The sequence below is a fragment of the Betta splendens genome, chromosome 7 (assembly GCF_900634795.4).
Source record: "Betta splendens chromosome 7, fBetSpl5.4, whole genome shotgun sequence".
Classification (NCBI taxonomy): Eukaryota; Metazoa; Chordata; class Actinopteri; order Anabantiformes; family Osphronemidae; genus Betta; species Betta splendens.
The window spans coordinates 8,872,303-8,888,267 of NC_040887.2; the positions used below are offsets into that span (position 1 = coordinate 8,872,303).

The following is a 15,965-nucleotide window of genomic DNA, read 5'->3' on the forward strand; positions in this document are numbered from 1 at the left end:
TTTGCTTCTTTTGTTATGACTCTTGAGTTCCTTTGTAACCTGCACATAATGACGCTATAAAACTAACAGTTATTATTTCAACTTTTTTTTCTAACACAACATTAAAAATGTATATTACCACCACTGAAGCAGAACTAAGACTCGGACCACGTAGAGAAAAGTGAGAATGGAGCCTTGCTTTCATTCTCTCCACTCTGATGACCCTGTCCTTTGGGAGAATAGGCCGGTGCAGAGGTGGTCAGACAAACAAAGCCTGCTCTGACCCCCGTGACCCCGCTGCAGGCTACACCACCGGCTTTACACACCACAGATGGTGTCACAAACAAGCCTCAAGTTATCTTCAAAATGACATCATAAAATACATTCCTTGACATTTTGCTGCATTTATTAATAAAGCAATACAGTCCATAAGGCTGGCACCTTAACATCATGGCTGTAAACCTCAGTTTGGACCAATTTTAAGACTTTGAATAAGCTGATATGTTTTTTTTATTTGTAATAACAATACTCACATGTGTGCAAATATTAGTATGTAATACACACAACTGAACAACAATCAATAAATAGGCCAGTTAGGGTTAATAAGCGGTTTATATTTTCATGTTTTTAGAGATGCCCTCTAGTCATTTTCTCTAACGAACAGTCCCTAAGTGTTATTCTGAGAGAAGATATTACACAACCCGAAAAACCCACAGCTATTTTTATTGATTTTCTTCATATGCTTGACTTTGTTTTTCATCTGTAGTGCGTAACGTTTTGCATTGCAATACATGACAGTATCAATCACGTATCACGTATTGCATATGGGTTTTGAGTTTGCATATGAGTTTGAAAAATGACTTATTAACCAGCACCTGTGTCTAAATTACAGCCCATTAATCCCATAATCAGGCCGCTGCAGCGCCATTACCGTGTTGCAACACAATGGACAGCTAGCAGGAAAACAGTCTGGTTAGCAAACCGCTAACGTCACTGGCGGCCGCCATAACGTGTCAATGGCTTTTCACTAAGTTAGCTCAACCTAGCACTCGGGGCTAACTTTAAGTAGTAGTTTAGTAATTTAACCTATACACGTATATCGCCACAGTTTTATGTGGAAATAGTAGTAAGTGCGTAGCCTTAAGTTATTTATGTAAATTATTACAGGGATATTTTAATTTATATGAGCTAGCGTTAGCCGTTAGTTAGCTAAGTTAGCGTTAGTGTTTTTTTAAAAAAAGTTGAGCACTAACGCGTGTAAACGTCGAGGTTCGGCCTATGATTCGGTTTTAGTTATATGATTTAATAAGTCGAGCTTTAAGAGTGAGCAGCACAGTTAGACCGGCGGATGTTCATATACATTAACGAATGATTAATGGTGTGATAACGAAGTGTAGCCCCAGCCTAATGTTAATTAATGTCCCAGTCTGTGCTAATATTAGGGGGGGGGTATATAACAGCTGCGGCTCAAACGGTCAAAGTAATCGAGAATTATTTTAGTAGCGATGATTGGTGAAAAACATGGCCTGACTCGTTTATTGCCCACGAGAGGAAATTTCGATCGCTGAGTCTCATTCTTCAGGAGGGCGTGGGCTAGCGCGGAGCCGCGGCTAGCAATCCGACTCCGGGACCGCCTCTCGCGTCGGGTCGACCAATGGCTCCGTACCGGCCGGCGGACGTCACCAGAGTCGGTCTGCGCGTCGGCAAATGTGCTTTCGAATAACGAGTCGAGGGGACGTGTGTACGTAGAGGGGGCGGCCGAGGTAAGTACAACGTTGTCCCCGTTTAAGCAAACCTAGTCGCGCGTATTGCATTGTGCTTTTTCTCCTATCGACGGTCTGTACGAGTCATAGCACGGGGGTCGTGTTCGCATGTCATGCATTTCCCCAAATCTGCTTTGTAAATTCATTGTTCTGCGGCCCCACAACACAAAAGACCGGCTCATGCAAACACGCGAGGCTCTCAGCGGAAAGACCCGTGAGCCGCGAACATTTGACTTCCTCACGGCACCCACGGCTCCATTAGTAGTTTCTTTTTGCCGGCTTCTGTAATAACGCGCGGAAGGTTACAGCTGTTATTACACTTTAATAAACTGGTATGTCATCCTCCAATGTCTTATCACATAAAACACAAAAACGCTGCCCTGTTGCATGTGCATAGTGCACCGGGACCATAAAGTCGTCAGCGGTCACTATACTTAACTTTTGCTGCAATACATTCGTTGTTACTTTGGAGAAGCAACAGTGTCACCGGTGTGTTAGAACTCGTGTTTCCTCGTCAGTGAAAGTTGTGCAATGGGCAGGTTCGCGGCAAAACAAAGACAACGCGAGACTTCCTTGACGCTTTCTATACGTTGAGAGGAGACAGCGGCGGTAGCGTGCGCCATGTGAGCTGCAGCTCCCAGCTGCTGTACCTCGGCGTGCTGACGGACACGTGATGAGGAGATGATCAAACACAAACAAACACGAGTCTGATATAAACTCTGCACATTTATTATCCGCTGTCAGACAGACAATGGAGGATTAGGTGCCCACCCTGTAGCAACCCTCACCCCCCACTCTAGGCCAGATAAGAGGAACAAAATTAGGTAATGATCTGAGCCTATTTGAAAAAAGTGCATACACAATACAAAAACAAAAGTCAATAAAGTATATAGAAAGAATAGCTCATTATAAGATATAAGACAATTTCCTCCGGGTATCTTCTTCTTCTTATCATTATTGTTGTTGTTATTATTTTTATTGTTATTATATTATATTGCTGCTTTTAGAGGACAACCTATTAATCAAGAGCTGCCTTCTAAGCCACAAAGGCCCTTTTTAAATTTAAATCTTTTGATTTTATATTTGGTGTCCATTGCAGAAATGAACATAGAATAACAGTGATAATCATACATCATACAAAATGTTATGTTTACTTTCTTAGAGAACTGCAAGATGGACAATGCTGCGGTTGTGATTCCAGACTTCAACAATGACAAAACAACCCACTTCCAGTTGGTAAAATGGGCCAACAGACTGCTGAAGACCAACTTCAAGAATGTGGGGGAGATGGGTTCAGGTGAAACACAATTTCTATGTTACTTCAGCAGTGGTGAGTAACTCCCGCGTAGTATGAATGAAAATATATCGTTAACTGTTTGTTTGATCCTACAGGTGCGTGCCACTGTCAAATCATGGACTGTGCTGTTCCGGGTTCCATTGACATGAGCAAGGTGAAATTTGATGCACAACATGAAGAGGACTTTGAGCACAACTTCAGTCTCCTGCACGAGGCCTTCAGCAAGCACAGTATCACACAGGTATGCACCTTTGATTTTTCTAATTTTTGATTGTCCTACTGGAGTGCATTTTTTATAATGATAGGTAGCACTGTATGCCTTCACATAATCCTGTGTACATTCATGGTGGACATTTTTACATTTTGTCATGTATTGGTTTGTTTTGATTTAGATTATCCCAATTAAGACACTTGTAAAAGGGGAATTTCAAAGCAATTTTGAATTCCTGAAGTGGCTGAAAGTTTTCTGCACAGCAAATGTTAAACGTGACAAATACGACGCTGTAAAGGCCCGGAACAGCCATAATATCAGGCCGATTGTGACACCCCTTCAAACATGTAAATATTTAACCTTTTTATCCCCACTATTGCACTTAACACAAAATACTTTTACAATACTCATTTTCCTCTTCCTTTTATTAGGGAGCTCTAAATTGGATACGGAAACAGCGGACAGCAGTGATGAGACTAAAGACTTCCCATACACTGAGAAGTGGAAGGGTGTTTTTGAGTGGGCTGAACGTAGTACGCTTGGAGAGGACTATACCTACTGCCTGATTTGTACCAGAAGCCTAAACACGTGTCATGAAGGCCTTGTTGTACTCCAGAAACATGCGGAAACAAAGAAACACAAGAAACGCTCTAAAACCTACAAGAGCTCTGACCAGCAACACCAAAGCTCTGAGCCGCTGCCCTGCAGTGATGCAGCAATACTGTTTATTCACAAACACTGTTCCCTTGGTTCTGCTAATCGTGAACAAGTACCCAAAATTTTTGCCCGCTGTAAGCTGGGGTTGCAGTATCCCAAAGACATTACATCTGCTTGCCAGACGACTCCCTACTGTGTATACATTTATGAAGGGGTAACGGTGGGAAAGGATGACACAGTCTCAGTGGTTCTTGTTGGGTTTTTCAATGCCCTATCGTCCAGGTTCTGCATTCGATTTCTGGATGCTCTTCAGTCAGGAGATCCAACACCAGCAGCAACAGTGTTGGGGACCATTAAAAAATTTGGGCTGCCTACAAACAATCTTGTTGCTGTCTATTGTGACAGTAACGGACAGGCTTCAGAGCAGATGTGCTCACAGCTCAGGGAAATCAATCCAAACCTAGTAGCCTTAGGAGGCTTGTACACCATTGCTGACGCTGCTTGTCATGCAGGGCTCAAGCAGCTCTCCAATCAAGCTCAAGAGTTGATGGCGGACATGCACGCCTACCATGCCTCATGCTGTACAAAGAATGACAACCTCAGTGCTCTTTTTGGCTCAGATGTCACTGTGGACAGTCCGCCATTTCATCTCAACACCAGTTGCCTTAAGTTTTGCATGTTGGTCACAAAAGTGTTGGAAATATGGAATGATTTTATAGAGTACTTTAGCTCTTGTGACAAGGATGATAAGAAAGCCAAGTTAATCTGCTCCCAGCTGCAGGATCCTAAAGTCAAGGCGACATTTATGTTCCTGGAGTGGGCACTAAAGCCCCTGATAAATTTTGAAAGGCATCTACAAACGCGAGAGAAAGCTTCTCGTGCTGATGTGCTGCTCATCTTAGAGGAAGCCAGTAACCTGCTGTGCACATACACTTCCTACTTCCTTTGTCCACAAGCTGCCACTCGCTTCCTAAAGGAACACGATGTCCAAATTCTCAAGAACAAGAAATTCCACTTGTCAAGCCCTGAACTCAATCTAGGTGGCAAAGCTGTGGAAGACACCTTGAATGAATGTGACACTGCAGAGGCAGTGCCACTGCTAAAAAAACAGATGCTGTCCTTCTACATTGCACTAACAAGTTGCATAGCAAAGGAGCTGCCTCTAAGTGATGGGGTGTTAAGGAGCATAGCTCAGCTGCTGAATACCCAGAGCAGGCTGAAAGTGACAGGGAAGGCAGTAGGGGAGCTTGGGACCAAGCTTGGGCTCTGTAACACTCCAGAGGAAGTCAGCCAGCTCACAAGTGAATTCCTTGAGTACCAGCTGGCTGAGGAGGGACAGAATGAAGAGGAGGAGAAGGACAAGTCAACAGATGTTTCACTGGAGCAGCACTGGGCCAGCGTATTGAAGGACATCAAGCCGAGCTCATTGTTCAGGAAGCTTGTTTTGAGCCTGTTGTGTCTCCCCTGTCCACCTCTTGATGCGCAGCAGGTTTTTGCTCAGGTACGAACAAAAAGAAGATGTTTGACTTCATTTAATAAAAGTCTGTATTTGATTTGTTAAAGATTAATTGCTTTTTTGTACTTGCCGTGTTTACCCTCACAGGCTCTAGAAAATGGAAATACTGAGCGGTCTTCTAAAAGCGAAGTCCTGAAAGAAACCAGCGACACGACATCTGACAGTGAATTCTCTGATAGCAGCAGCAGCACACGTCACACCAGGGTTAAGAAGGGTGCAGGTAAATTAAAGTTAAATTTGTACCTTACTTAATTTAATCTCAGTTTTATACATAATGCACATAAAATAATTTGTGTGTCTTGTATTTGATAATCTGAAATTTATTGATCTTGTAGAACTGAATGGCCTCAAACTGACAGTGAGGCCATGTGAAGTCCGGCTTAAAAAGCTGAATTGTAAGAAAAGCTTTTTTTTTCATATTTTAATAGCGTCACCTGTCATACATGCATTACATACAATTATACAAAGTGGTAAAAGTCACTGTATGGTGTTACCTTGTTAGGCCCACAGGATTTTTAACATTTCTCACTTTTGTGAACGCTAAAACAACATTCAATATGCTGTTTACTTTCAAAGACCAGTGGGTTGACTGTCATGCTACACCTGGAGAAAATGGGGTCTCAAGGAAACAGGTAAAAGTTTCTCTTTGCCCTTTACTGATTCTCTATCTATAAATGTAAACTCATCCTGTTGTTGACATATTGTCATCTAGCGCTACACAATGAAACTACCTTTTTCCAAATCTGTTGTTGCTTCATTATGACAAGCCCATACCTTATTAACAGTCTTTTTTCTTTAATCTTAATGGAGTATCATAGTCGGTGAGGTGAATTGGGGCAGTTTGCATACATGAAGGCGTCGGAGTGTTACGAAGTGGGTTTGCATGTCTATGATATTTGGGTATGTAATGAGAGTGTCTTGTCTCTCAGGGGACCAGTAGGGGAGGTTTGGACTGGGAGAACACCTTGCGCCAGAAACCACAGGCTCGCACAGTGTTCCAGGCTGGTGCTTGCACCTGGTCCAAACCCCTTGGTCCTGATAAGGTTAACAGAAAGGGTCTGGAGTCTCAAGATGAGGGGGTAGGTATACTTATGTATACTACCAATGAACCCCTGTTAGATAGAAGAAGCAATTAAGTGGTTTATGCCATATCTTAATTTGACAAGTAAATTTTTATTACAATTTAAGACACTGAACAAACTCTAGGCACAATAGGAGCTGCTACTAATTAGCAGACCAGCTCCTAGGCCTCTCTACTCTGAGAAAACAGCTGTGGATGCCGACGAAAAAAATGAATCTGTGCAGGAAACTTGATAACGAAAATTCGCTGTACATGCAGGCAAACTTACACAGTAACAAAAAATCTGGATTCAAACCAGATCAGCATTATCACTTTTGCAGGGCACTGTACTTCTCTGCTAGCACGAATAAACCACACATGCTCACAGTCAATGTGTAACATGTGAACTGGAACAAACCAGAACTTCAGAGACGAACCGACAGACCGGATCTGATGCACACAAACCAACACGAGGGAATCAAGGGGCAAGCTTTGATTAACCAAACTAAACAGACAGGTGTAACCCATGACAATAACTGACAGAAAAAAGGCAACAAGACAGGAAATGAAGAAGACAAGGCCAAACTGCAATAAATGTGGTTGAAACAGCAGCCTGATCACAAACACTGTTGTTGCAGGAAACCATTATAGTCTGAACGTTTACAGGCTCATGAGGCACAAGGGTCTGATCAACCAATGGAAGAGTGACCGTATATTATATAAACCCTGTTCACCAGAGTTAGAGCTAGGTTTGGCAGTTGAGTTGGGTTTGAGCTTATAGAAATGAAATTAATCAGCAACTGTTTTAAGAACTTATTGATCCTTTTGGTTTTGTGAATCACATGTTGATATTTTTGATGATATTTGTATATCCCACTTTTCTTTTTTGTCACCAATTATTTTGTAATTGTTTGCAGATAAAATTACGAGCACTGTGGGTTAGGTACAAGTAGAACATTGTTTGTACTAAGAAATACATATGTCTTCACATAAATCATGTTTTTTAATTTAAAATCTGTTACAGGCAGAAGAATCTTCAGCGTCCAGTAAAACATCAAGATCAACATCAGGACAGCGAAAAAATGCCTACCAGGTAGTATGTTACAGTTGCATGGAAAAACACCCAGAATACAGTCTGACTCAGGAAAAGTGACATTTAGTCTGCTTTCAGTAGTATATTATATATAATATGCATTCTTTTGCTTTTGTAATTCTGCAGGATGGGAAAGGATTTCTGTCAGGAGAGCTGATCTGGGGAAAGGTGAAGGGGTTTTCCTGGTGGCCGGGGATGGTGACCCCCTGGAAAACGAAATCAGCTCCCCCCGGTATGCGGCGGGTGGAGTGGTTTGGAGACGGGATGTTCTCAGAGGTTAGATGAACATAGGGCCGTGCTTGGTGTGCAGAAACCTTTGTTTTGAGGGGCGTTTCTTTACATTACTCTGGCTTTCTTTTGCAGATCTCGTCTGAGAGTTTACTGCCGTTTAGTGTCATAAGTAGGTGCTTCTGTAAAAATTCCTTTGCCTCTCTGCCCATTTACAAAGATGCCATCTACCAGATAATTGAGGTAAGAAAGCAATAGAAAATCTTGTAATATTGTTACTTAATGTTGTGTAATTCTTTAGTTAGTTTGGTGTGAACTTGTATTAACTTTTTTCATAGATTATAAATTGGACAGCAAAAGTAATAATAATCAATCAATATCAAAGTAAACAATGAAACATGGGCCAATTTCACACTTTCTGTCTTTGAATCTGCTGTCTGACCATTTGGTCCTGTCAACAGGAACCTTTGCAAGCATAAAAGCAGATTCATCCATCCTGGTGTCAGGATGAAAAAAAGTTACTCAGTGCCAAAAAATGTTTTGTATGTGTGTAATATGCAGTTAGCAGCGGAGCGATGTGGGAAGTCCTTTGCTGCAACTGAAGGAAATAAAGAAAAAGAGATGAAGCTGATGCTGGACTGGGCTTTTGAAGGTTTTCTTCCTACAGGACCTGAAGGATTCCTGCCCTCTGGTATGTGTCCACCAGTAAACCCGTCATTCATAATGTACTGTGTGCACAAAAACACATTCTATATGTTCTTAAGAAGTAGTTTTATAGCCCTTATAGACTGGTGTATTCCACAGATATTATTTTTAATAATGGTTTTAGGTAAAAATGAAGCTTTATAATGTCTTTGATTCTTTTTTAATGAAATTTCTCTTCCATCTTCTGATATAGATTCTGTTGCACACCTTGACTCCACTGACTCTTCTGTATCTGAATACCAGCCGCCAGCAAAAAGAAAATATGGCTTTAAAAATAAGGCAAACACTTCTTACAACAAAGGTGTGTGAACCGTCTGGACACACATTTAACAATACTGTCATGAAGGCTGAGTATTCAAGCAGTTCTTTTCTTTCTGTGATTTGTTGTGTTGTTTTACTTTTACTACAGAATCAATAATAAAAGGGGTCAAAGAGAAAGGCAAAACAATTGAGGGTAAGTTTGAGATATTACAGAAGTATGTGATTTGTACTATACTATTGTTCTATATACACCGATATAAAATTATTATTAAATCAAATGGTTTGTTGTTTCAGATTTTTGTTTGTCTTGTGGATCATGTGACATTGACGTGCAGCACCCACTCTTTGAAGGTGGTCTCTGTCCGAGCTGCAGGGTAATCTAATATTTCCAATAATCCATATTTCCCTAATTCAGTGTGCTCTGCTAACCTCCATTTCAAACACAGCTTTCATTAACGTCAAACGCTGCAACCACCATGTCACTGTTCACAGGTGAACTTCACGGAAACATATTATCGCTATGATGAAGACGGCTACCAGTCGTATTGCACTGTGTGCTGCGGTGGCTTAGAGGTCATTCTGTGTGGAAATACCAGCTGCTGCAGGTAAAAACCAGAACAAGCAATACAGTCAAACTGCCTGAAACACAAATGGAAACAATGATAAAATTATTATCTGTCTTTTACAATACTCACAGAAATACGAAAACTTGTAAACAAGTAAACAAAGTGTATCATCCATCCAGGAGCAGTGCAAATGACTACACTTTACTGAAGTCTAATAGCTAAGCTATCGTGCTGCAAGTAATGTCAAGGTGACTGAGGTGACTCATAGAAGTACAAGTACTGTACATCTAACATTTCTCGTTCTTGGCCTTTCCCAGATGTTTCTGTAAGGACTGTCTGGACGTCCTGGTGGGCCCAGAAACATTCAACCAGGTGAAATCCATTGATCCCTGGAGCTGCTACATATGCAAACCATCAGATTGTAAAGGAAACCTCAAACTCAGACCGGACTGGAGTGTTAGGGTCCAAGACTTCTTTGTCAACAACAGCGCCATGGAGTTTGTACGTATCACACTTTCCTCTCAGTTAACAGCAGGCTGTAGTAGGCTAAAAGCTTGTGGATAATAGGAAGCCCTCCTGGGTCATTTTGACAGGTTTTCGCTGCTCTCAAGCCTTGTTCAAAAAGCTAAACAACTTCAAGATAACCTGCAGTGCATGTTCTACACCAGCTAAATTCAGACAGATAATGTACAGCCCAAATTTACTGATCTGTAATCATTCAACAATCCTTAACTATTGTACTACTTAAACTGTAATTATTATTATTGCTGCAGTGGTTCTAAAAACTGTCTGTTTTCCTGTTTACCACAGGAGCCTCATAGAGTTTACCCCTCTATCCCTGCTGATAAGCGCAGACCACTCAAGGTCCTCTCACTTTTTGACGGCATTGCAACAGGTTGGTTCATCGTCACTGTGTAACTTCAAGAGCAAGTTGTTCCAACTTTGAGATGCGAGGAGACTTCACAAATATGGAGTTCATTTTGCATCATTTATATTCCTAACCATTTTTACATATTTTAATCTCTATGACATAAGGATACCTAGTGCTGAAAGACCTGGGACTCAAGGTGGAGCGCTACATTGCTTCAGAGATTTGTGATGACTCGATTGCTGTGGGGATGATCAAGCACGAGGGGAAGATCGAATATGTGAATGATGTCCGCACCATCACAAGGAAACACGTGAGTCAATGCTGCAGTAATATTAGTCATGCTGTCTGTCCATCTCTGGTCAGATGTCTGACTTAGTGACATATTAAAAATGATATAATGTGCGAAAATACACTGTTTCAGTTAGCTGAATGGGGTCCCTTTGATCTTCTGATTGGAGGCAGTCCATGTAACGACCTGTCCATGGTCAACCCTCTTCGAAAAGGATTATTTGGTATGAAACTTACTAAAAAGTTGGTATACCGAACCTAATAATAAGCAACAATACGTCATCATTTTGTGTTTATCTCTGTGCTTGTCCTGCAGAGGGCACTGGAAGGCTTTTCTTTGAGTTCTACCGCATACTGACCTTGCTGAAGCCAAAGGAGGGCGACGACCGTCCGTTCTTCTGGTTGTTTGAAAATGTGGTTTTCATGAGTGCCAACGACAAATCAGACATCTGCAGATTCCTTGAGGTCATTATATTTAAATAAATGACCACAGTGTTCTCTTAGCTTGATGTCACGGAATATAGACTACATTTAGACCTGCTGTTCATTATTTGGGTGTTTTTCAGTGTAATCCAATTCTGATTGATGCTGTTAAAGTCAGCCCTGCCAACAGAGCACGGTACTTTTGGGGAAACCTCCCTGGAATGAACAGGTACACACTAATACACAGTCATAATTCCTTCAAATTTTCACACTGGAAGACAAAAAAAATGTTTGGCTTACAGGTGAATGTGCTTTTTTCTAGACCTCTTGCTACATCTTTAGACAACAAAGTGATGCTCCAGGACTGCTTGGAAGTTGGACGCACAGCGAAGGTAGGGGGCATGTAGAGTAGTTTACTCTCTCAGATGAAGACAGATCTACAGGAAACACAAAGCAAACATGATAAACCACTCTGATTCTAACTGGTCATCTCATGATGCAGTTTGACAAAGTACGCACCATCACAACAAAGTCAAACTCCATAAGGCAGGGGAAGATGGGACCCCTACCTGTCACCATGAATGGCAAGGAGGATTATCTGTGGTGCACTGAGATGGAGCAGTACGTATTTCTAAATCTCCTGTTTACTTTGTCCATTAGGTCATTTTGGCTGCAGGATTTTGACTCTAAAAGTTAACTTTGCTCTTTCAGGATTTTCGGCTTTCCCAAACACTACACAGATGTAAACAATATGGGCCGGATGCAACGACAGAGAGTCCTGGGTCGCTCTTGGAGTGTCCCCGTCATTCGCCACCTGTTCTCCCCACTAAAGGATTATTTTGAATGTGAATGACAGTGAAGCAGCAGAGGTACAACTACAGCCTTATCCTGCCCTGCATTGCCTTGGTAGTTCAAACTCTCCTGTCTTTTTTTTAGAAAGACTTAGTTTAGCAGTTATTAGTTTTTGTGTTCTCATGAGCGCCTTCCATTCTGTGACTTGTCAGTCATCTGACAAGCCGTCATCACCAGCAGGCACAAACGATTTTCACATTCACTGAAAATGATGGTGCTGTGATTAAACAGTGATTCTTCCTAACATGAACCTGTATCATGAAACAAGATTAGAATGTTATGCAGCCACCTTTGCACTTGGGTTGTCTGGTATCATGAAGCTGGTTCAAATCCTCCTTTCATCATTTTTACCTCATCATGATGCTGATTTTGTTTGGTTGGGAATCAGTTTCTCAGCCAAGATAAATATGTGACAGAGGGAACATAATTTTAGCACAACCAGCTACACACAGTAATGGATGGGCGTTACAGTGGCACATTTATTTCAGGAAGTTCAGGAAGCCTTAATCAGCATTTTTACATTATTAATGAAACACATGGTGTACTGTATGTTGCCCCAGCCGTTTGGCACAGTGCATCGCACTCCTGTCGCCCAGGTCGCAGGTTTAATCGCTTCAGTGAGGGGCTGAGTCAGGAAGGGCATCCGGTGTAAAAAACATGCCAAATCAACCACGCGAATCATTCGCTGTGGCGACCCCTGACGGGATAAAGCCGAAAGGTGTTCTGGTGTACTGTAAGTTGTAATTGAGACGAATGCTACTCATCATCAGACTCTGTAGGCTGTAGGATTTCTATAGGTAGCATTGCTTCAAACCATCTATTCCACCTTCAGCAGGCAAACATCATAGAAAAGGAAACAAGTTTATATATTTGCATTTTATTCCTGACGTTTCTATTGTATGTAGATTGTGTACGAAGGTTTGATAACCAGCCTCATGATATCAAATTACCAGTGTCTGGTTGAACCCAGAGAGGGCTGTTAAACTTCCTTCGTGATGTAGGTCCCAGGTCTCTACCTCAACACTGATTTATAGGTTAAAATCCGCAGTTACACTTTTTATCTTTTTTTATTTATAAAAGAACTTAACTTTCGTTCTGTGTTTTATATTTTAAGTCTTGTGTAATCATGTTTATCCTCAGCAGTAAAATTAATGAATTTATCAACTTGCCAGTTTTTAATCTACTTTTTAAGGTGTGTCGCAACAAACAATTAAATCACTGTGGTGCTCCGGTGATAACCTCACTGGGTTTGAATTTGGGTTAACATTTAAACTGTTCAAAAGGTATTTATACAAGACCAAAAATATATTTGTTGCTACACATTTTTAATATTGCAGTAGGTTGTGTTTTTGTGTTTTCGATTTACTTTCATAAGTGAAAGTGGAGGGGATTTACAACATTGACAAGCTTTGTAATTCAAAAATGCAATAATACGAATTCACCAATCAGTGAAAAGAGTAATAGCAAAATATTAATAACTGTAAAAAAACAATAGAAAAAAAGTTATAGTTAGAAATAGTGTGACAACAACAAAAAATTATTATAATTATAATTTGGAAAAGAATTTAATGAAAAAATTCTGTCATAAATAAAGACAAATTCCAAAAATCTGATGCTCCTCAAATTTGAACATTTTCAAATAAGATGAAAGAAGCTCAAATATTTAACTAATTTAGATTTCATGAAAAATGACATTTGATAACTGTAAACCTGTTATTCAAGCAATGTCCTTTAACACCGTAGTGAGAACTGACCCAGTATTAGTTAGAATGACTGTAATATTTGTGTTTATTTTATGTGTGATTTTAATTGACAGCATTTGTAATTGTTCTAAAGCTTGTCCAGTATTGTTCAGGTGTCCACATGTACCTGCATGGTGGACAAGCATAAAAGGAAATCTGGCAACAACTTTACCTCACTGATTGTCTGAATGGTGCTACACTAACGGTGCTAATGATGGATGTGACGTTTGGGTTTTACATTTACTTTTTCATCCGCACCAGCAATTTTTTTTTTTTTTTTTTTTTGATAGACTTTGTTAACTGACTGCATGTTTTTAAGTGATATAGCAAAACAATAATGTGAAATATGGTTAAATCCTGTGATGAAAGCAACAAATGACAGGTCAGATAAAAATTAAGATGTGAATAAGGGCTCTTAATATTTTTTCAATATTGTCTTATGCTGTTCAAGTTTGTTTCATTTCTTTTGGGTAACAAATTTCTCATTTTGACTTTAGCTGCTACTTTGCCAAGGTTAATAAAATGCAGTCCAGAAAAGAAGACCCTTGCCCCCTTTTTTTAAGATTTGTATACAGATAGCTGCTGCCCAGTCATTGAGCCTGTTGGAATTTATGCTAGATAACAGCTGAAGCTCAGTGTCAGATAAAATAAAATCTATCCCACATAACTGTGGCTGTTTACTTGTTACAATATAAGGAAAGAACTGATAATTCACAATATGTTGTTGGAAGTAAATCAACTCACACGACACCACTTGCTTCATTAGATAATAAACTGGAATCTCTGTGTTTTAATGCAACCCCAATAACAGGCACATAGCTCCTACAGCTTACAGTTGTATGGCTGAGGGGAATCGGGCTATGATTGGGCCAAGACAATATAACTGATGTGCAGGCCTGCAGTTGAAATTCAGTTCTAATCAGTAATGACAGTGCAGTTGGAATTTTTATACTTTTTTTATTTTTAAGAAAGAACATAAGGACTAAACTCATTTGGGAGAGGCTGCCGTTTCCCAGGGCTTTAGAATTCTTTCCATCTGAGAAGGTGTGGGACTCTGATTACTTGGTTTTATGTCCAGTTTTATTGCACCCGGCACTTCCCTTCCCTCCTGCACCAGCTGCATCACCTCTGCAAAGGAAAGCTTTGTTGCCTCTGTCTCTGCTGTCTGGTCTTTACTAAAGTCAGAGTCTGAATCTGAAGGTGTGCTCTGGTCCAGCTGCTTTAAGCCGTGGTTGGTATGCGTCACATGATGAGAGGAGCTCCAAAGCTTGTATTGGATTTGGTCTATGGGCTCGACAAACCTGTGATTTCAGAGGAGGTATAATTAGGTTGTTGTTGTTGTTGTTGTTGTTGTTGTTGTTGTTGTTTTAATGACAAAAGGAAAACACATGGACTAACTAATTAAAACAAAGTAAGGAGAACATCAAAACCAGTAGTAAACAATCTGATTAATATATTAAGGACATGATTTTACCCTCTATTTGCATAAACGTAACAGTAACACTAATACAATATTAACATTAATAAAATGTTGTGATGTGACTTGTTTCTGCTTATGATCAGGAGATATTATACCAAAGCAGTAAAACTAAACTCTGGGGCCTGATTACACTTGATGTATACTTATGTCATTCTTTCTATGAGTTTTCTGGTAGATTTCTGTCTGTTATTTATCTCATTAAACAGCTGTCGATCACTTAACGTTAGTAAACAATTCTGCACACCTGTTATAAAAGAAGAGTTTCGTATCCAGCAGGCTGCTGTTGGACTTGTTCAACACCTTCAGTCCTTCCTGAAACTTCAGGTCCGCCTCGAAGTCGTAAGTGTTAAACCTCTGGAAAACCGGCTCCATGATTGGGTCTGTTTAAATGTGTTTAGACTTCCATTCGTATCCTAGTCATATTTTAGAAAACTCCAGGAACGCTTCCGGTCTGGTTTCCGTTTGCCAACAACAAGCTTGATTAGAGAAGGTTCCGGGCTGAGCAGAGAGCAGAGCTGCAGCTGTGGCGCCCCCTCAGGTCGTGTCCAGTACTGCATCTTGACACAAAGCTAGAACCGGGCGTTGTATTAAAGTAAGCTAAAAAACAAGAGCTTATATATAATTTATGTAGTGCGTTTTTATAGTAAGTTTATAGTAAGATAATAATAATGTTACAGACAGTAGGTATAGATTGTTCATGTTCATTAGTATTTATAATCTAATTTAAAATGCTCAATGTTTGCTGTGTATTTGAAATTATTAAAGGATTAACCAAGTTGTAAAATGAACATTAGCGCTAGGTGTGCTAGGCTGCTTCCCCTTTCGATGCTAATCTGAACGTAATAATGAATTTATGCTAGGCTACAGACTTTGTGTTGCTATGGGAGACGCCCACATCACCATCTGCGAGGGATGATAAACATATGATTTGAGCTGAAACCTGACACTGTGTCACTGTGCCACACACTTGCCA

General features: G+C 40.4%; 1 protein-coding gene and 1 long non-coding RNA gene across 5 annotated transcripts; one reads left to right on the forward strand and one right to left on the reverse strand.

Moving 5' to 3' along the window:
* Positions 1-956: 956 nt before the first annotated feature.
* Positions 957-14,052, forward strand: dnmt3ba (DNA (cytosine-5-)-methyltransferase 3 beta, duplicate a). Of its 4 annotated transcripts, none has more exons than XM_029156918.3 (25): positions 957-1,742; positions 2,905-3,039; positions 3,135-3,280; positions 3,432-3,597; positions 3,682-5,408; positions 5,511-5,643; positions 5,759-5,818; positions 6,000-6,055; positions 6,353-6,502; positions 7,508-7,576; positions 7,703-7,852; positions 7,940-8,047; positions 8,366-8,495; positions 8,703-8,810; positions 8,919-8,963; positions 9,065-9,144; positions 9,263-9,375; positions 9,654-9,837; positions 10,147-10,231; positions 10,372-10,517; positions 10,629-10,719; positions 10,812-10,960; positions 11,062-11,310; positions 11,421-11,539; positions 11,630-14,052. In XM_029156918.3, exons 2-25 carry the CDS (start codon positions 2,916-2,918, stop codon positions 11,769-11,771), a joined length of 4,530 nt encoding a protein of 1,509 aa, XP_029012751.1. In that variant the 5' UTR covers positions 957-1,742; positions 2,905-2,915; the 3' UTR covers positions 11,772-14,052. The 4 variants fall into 4 exon arrangements, with proteins under 4 accessions (XP_029012751.1, XP_029012755.1, XP_029012750.1 ...); XM_029156922.3 differs by lacking the exon at positions 957-1,742 and having other exon boundaries at positions 2,066-3,039; positions 11,062-11,147; positions 11,241-11,310; XM_029156917.3 differs by lacking the exon at positions 957-1,742 and having other exon boundaries at positions 2,066-3,039.
* On the reverse strand, positions 10,811-11,475 carry LOC129604358 (uncharacterized). Its single transcript, XR_008695164.1, has 2 exons — positions 11,219-11,475; positions 10,811-11,134 (listed from the first exon to the last, which is right to left on the reverse strand). It is a non-coding gene; the product is annotated as an uncharacterized LOC129604358 (long non-coding RNA).
* Positions 14,053-15,965: the final 1,913 nt, after the last annotated feature.

Coding starts and splice junctions, on each gene's coding strand:
- dnmt3ba (XM_029156917.3), top strand. CDS start 2,889: ATGTTTACTTTCTTAGAGAACTGCAAGATGGACAATGCTGCGGTTGTG. Junction 3,598..3,681: donor TGTGACACCCCTTCAAACAT/GTAAATATTTAA, acceptor TCCTTTTATTAG/GGAGCTCTAAATTGGATACG. Junction 9,145..9,262: donor GTCTCTGTCCGAGCTGCAGG/GTAATCTAATAT, acceptor CACTGTTCACAG/GTGAACTTCACGGAAACATA.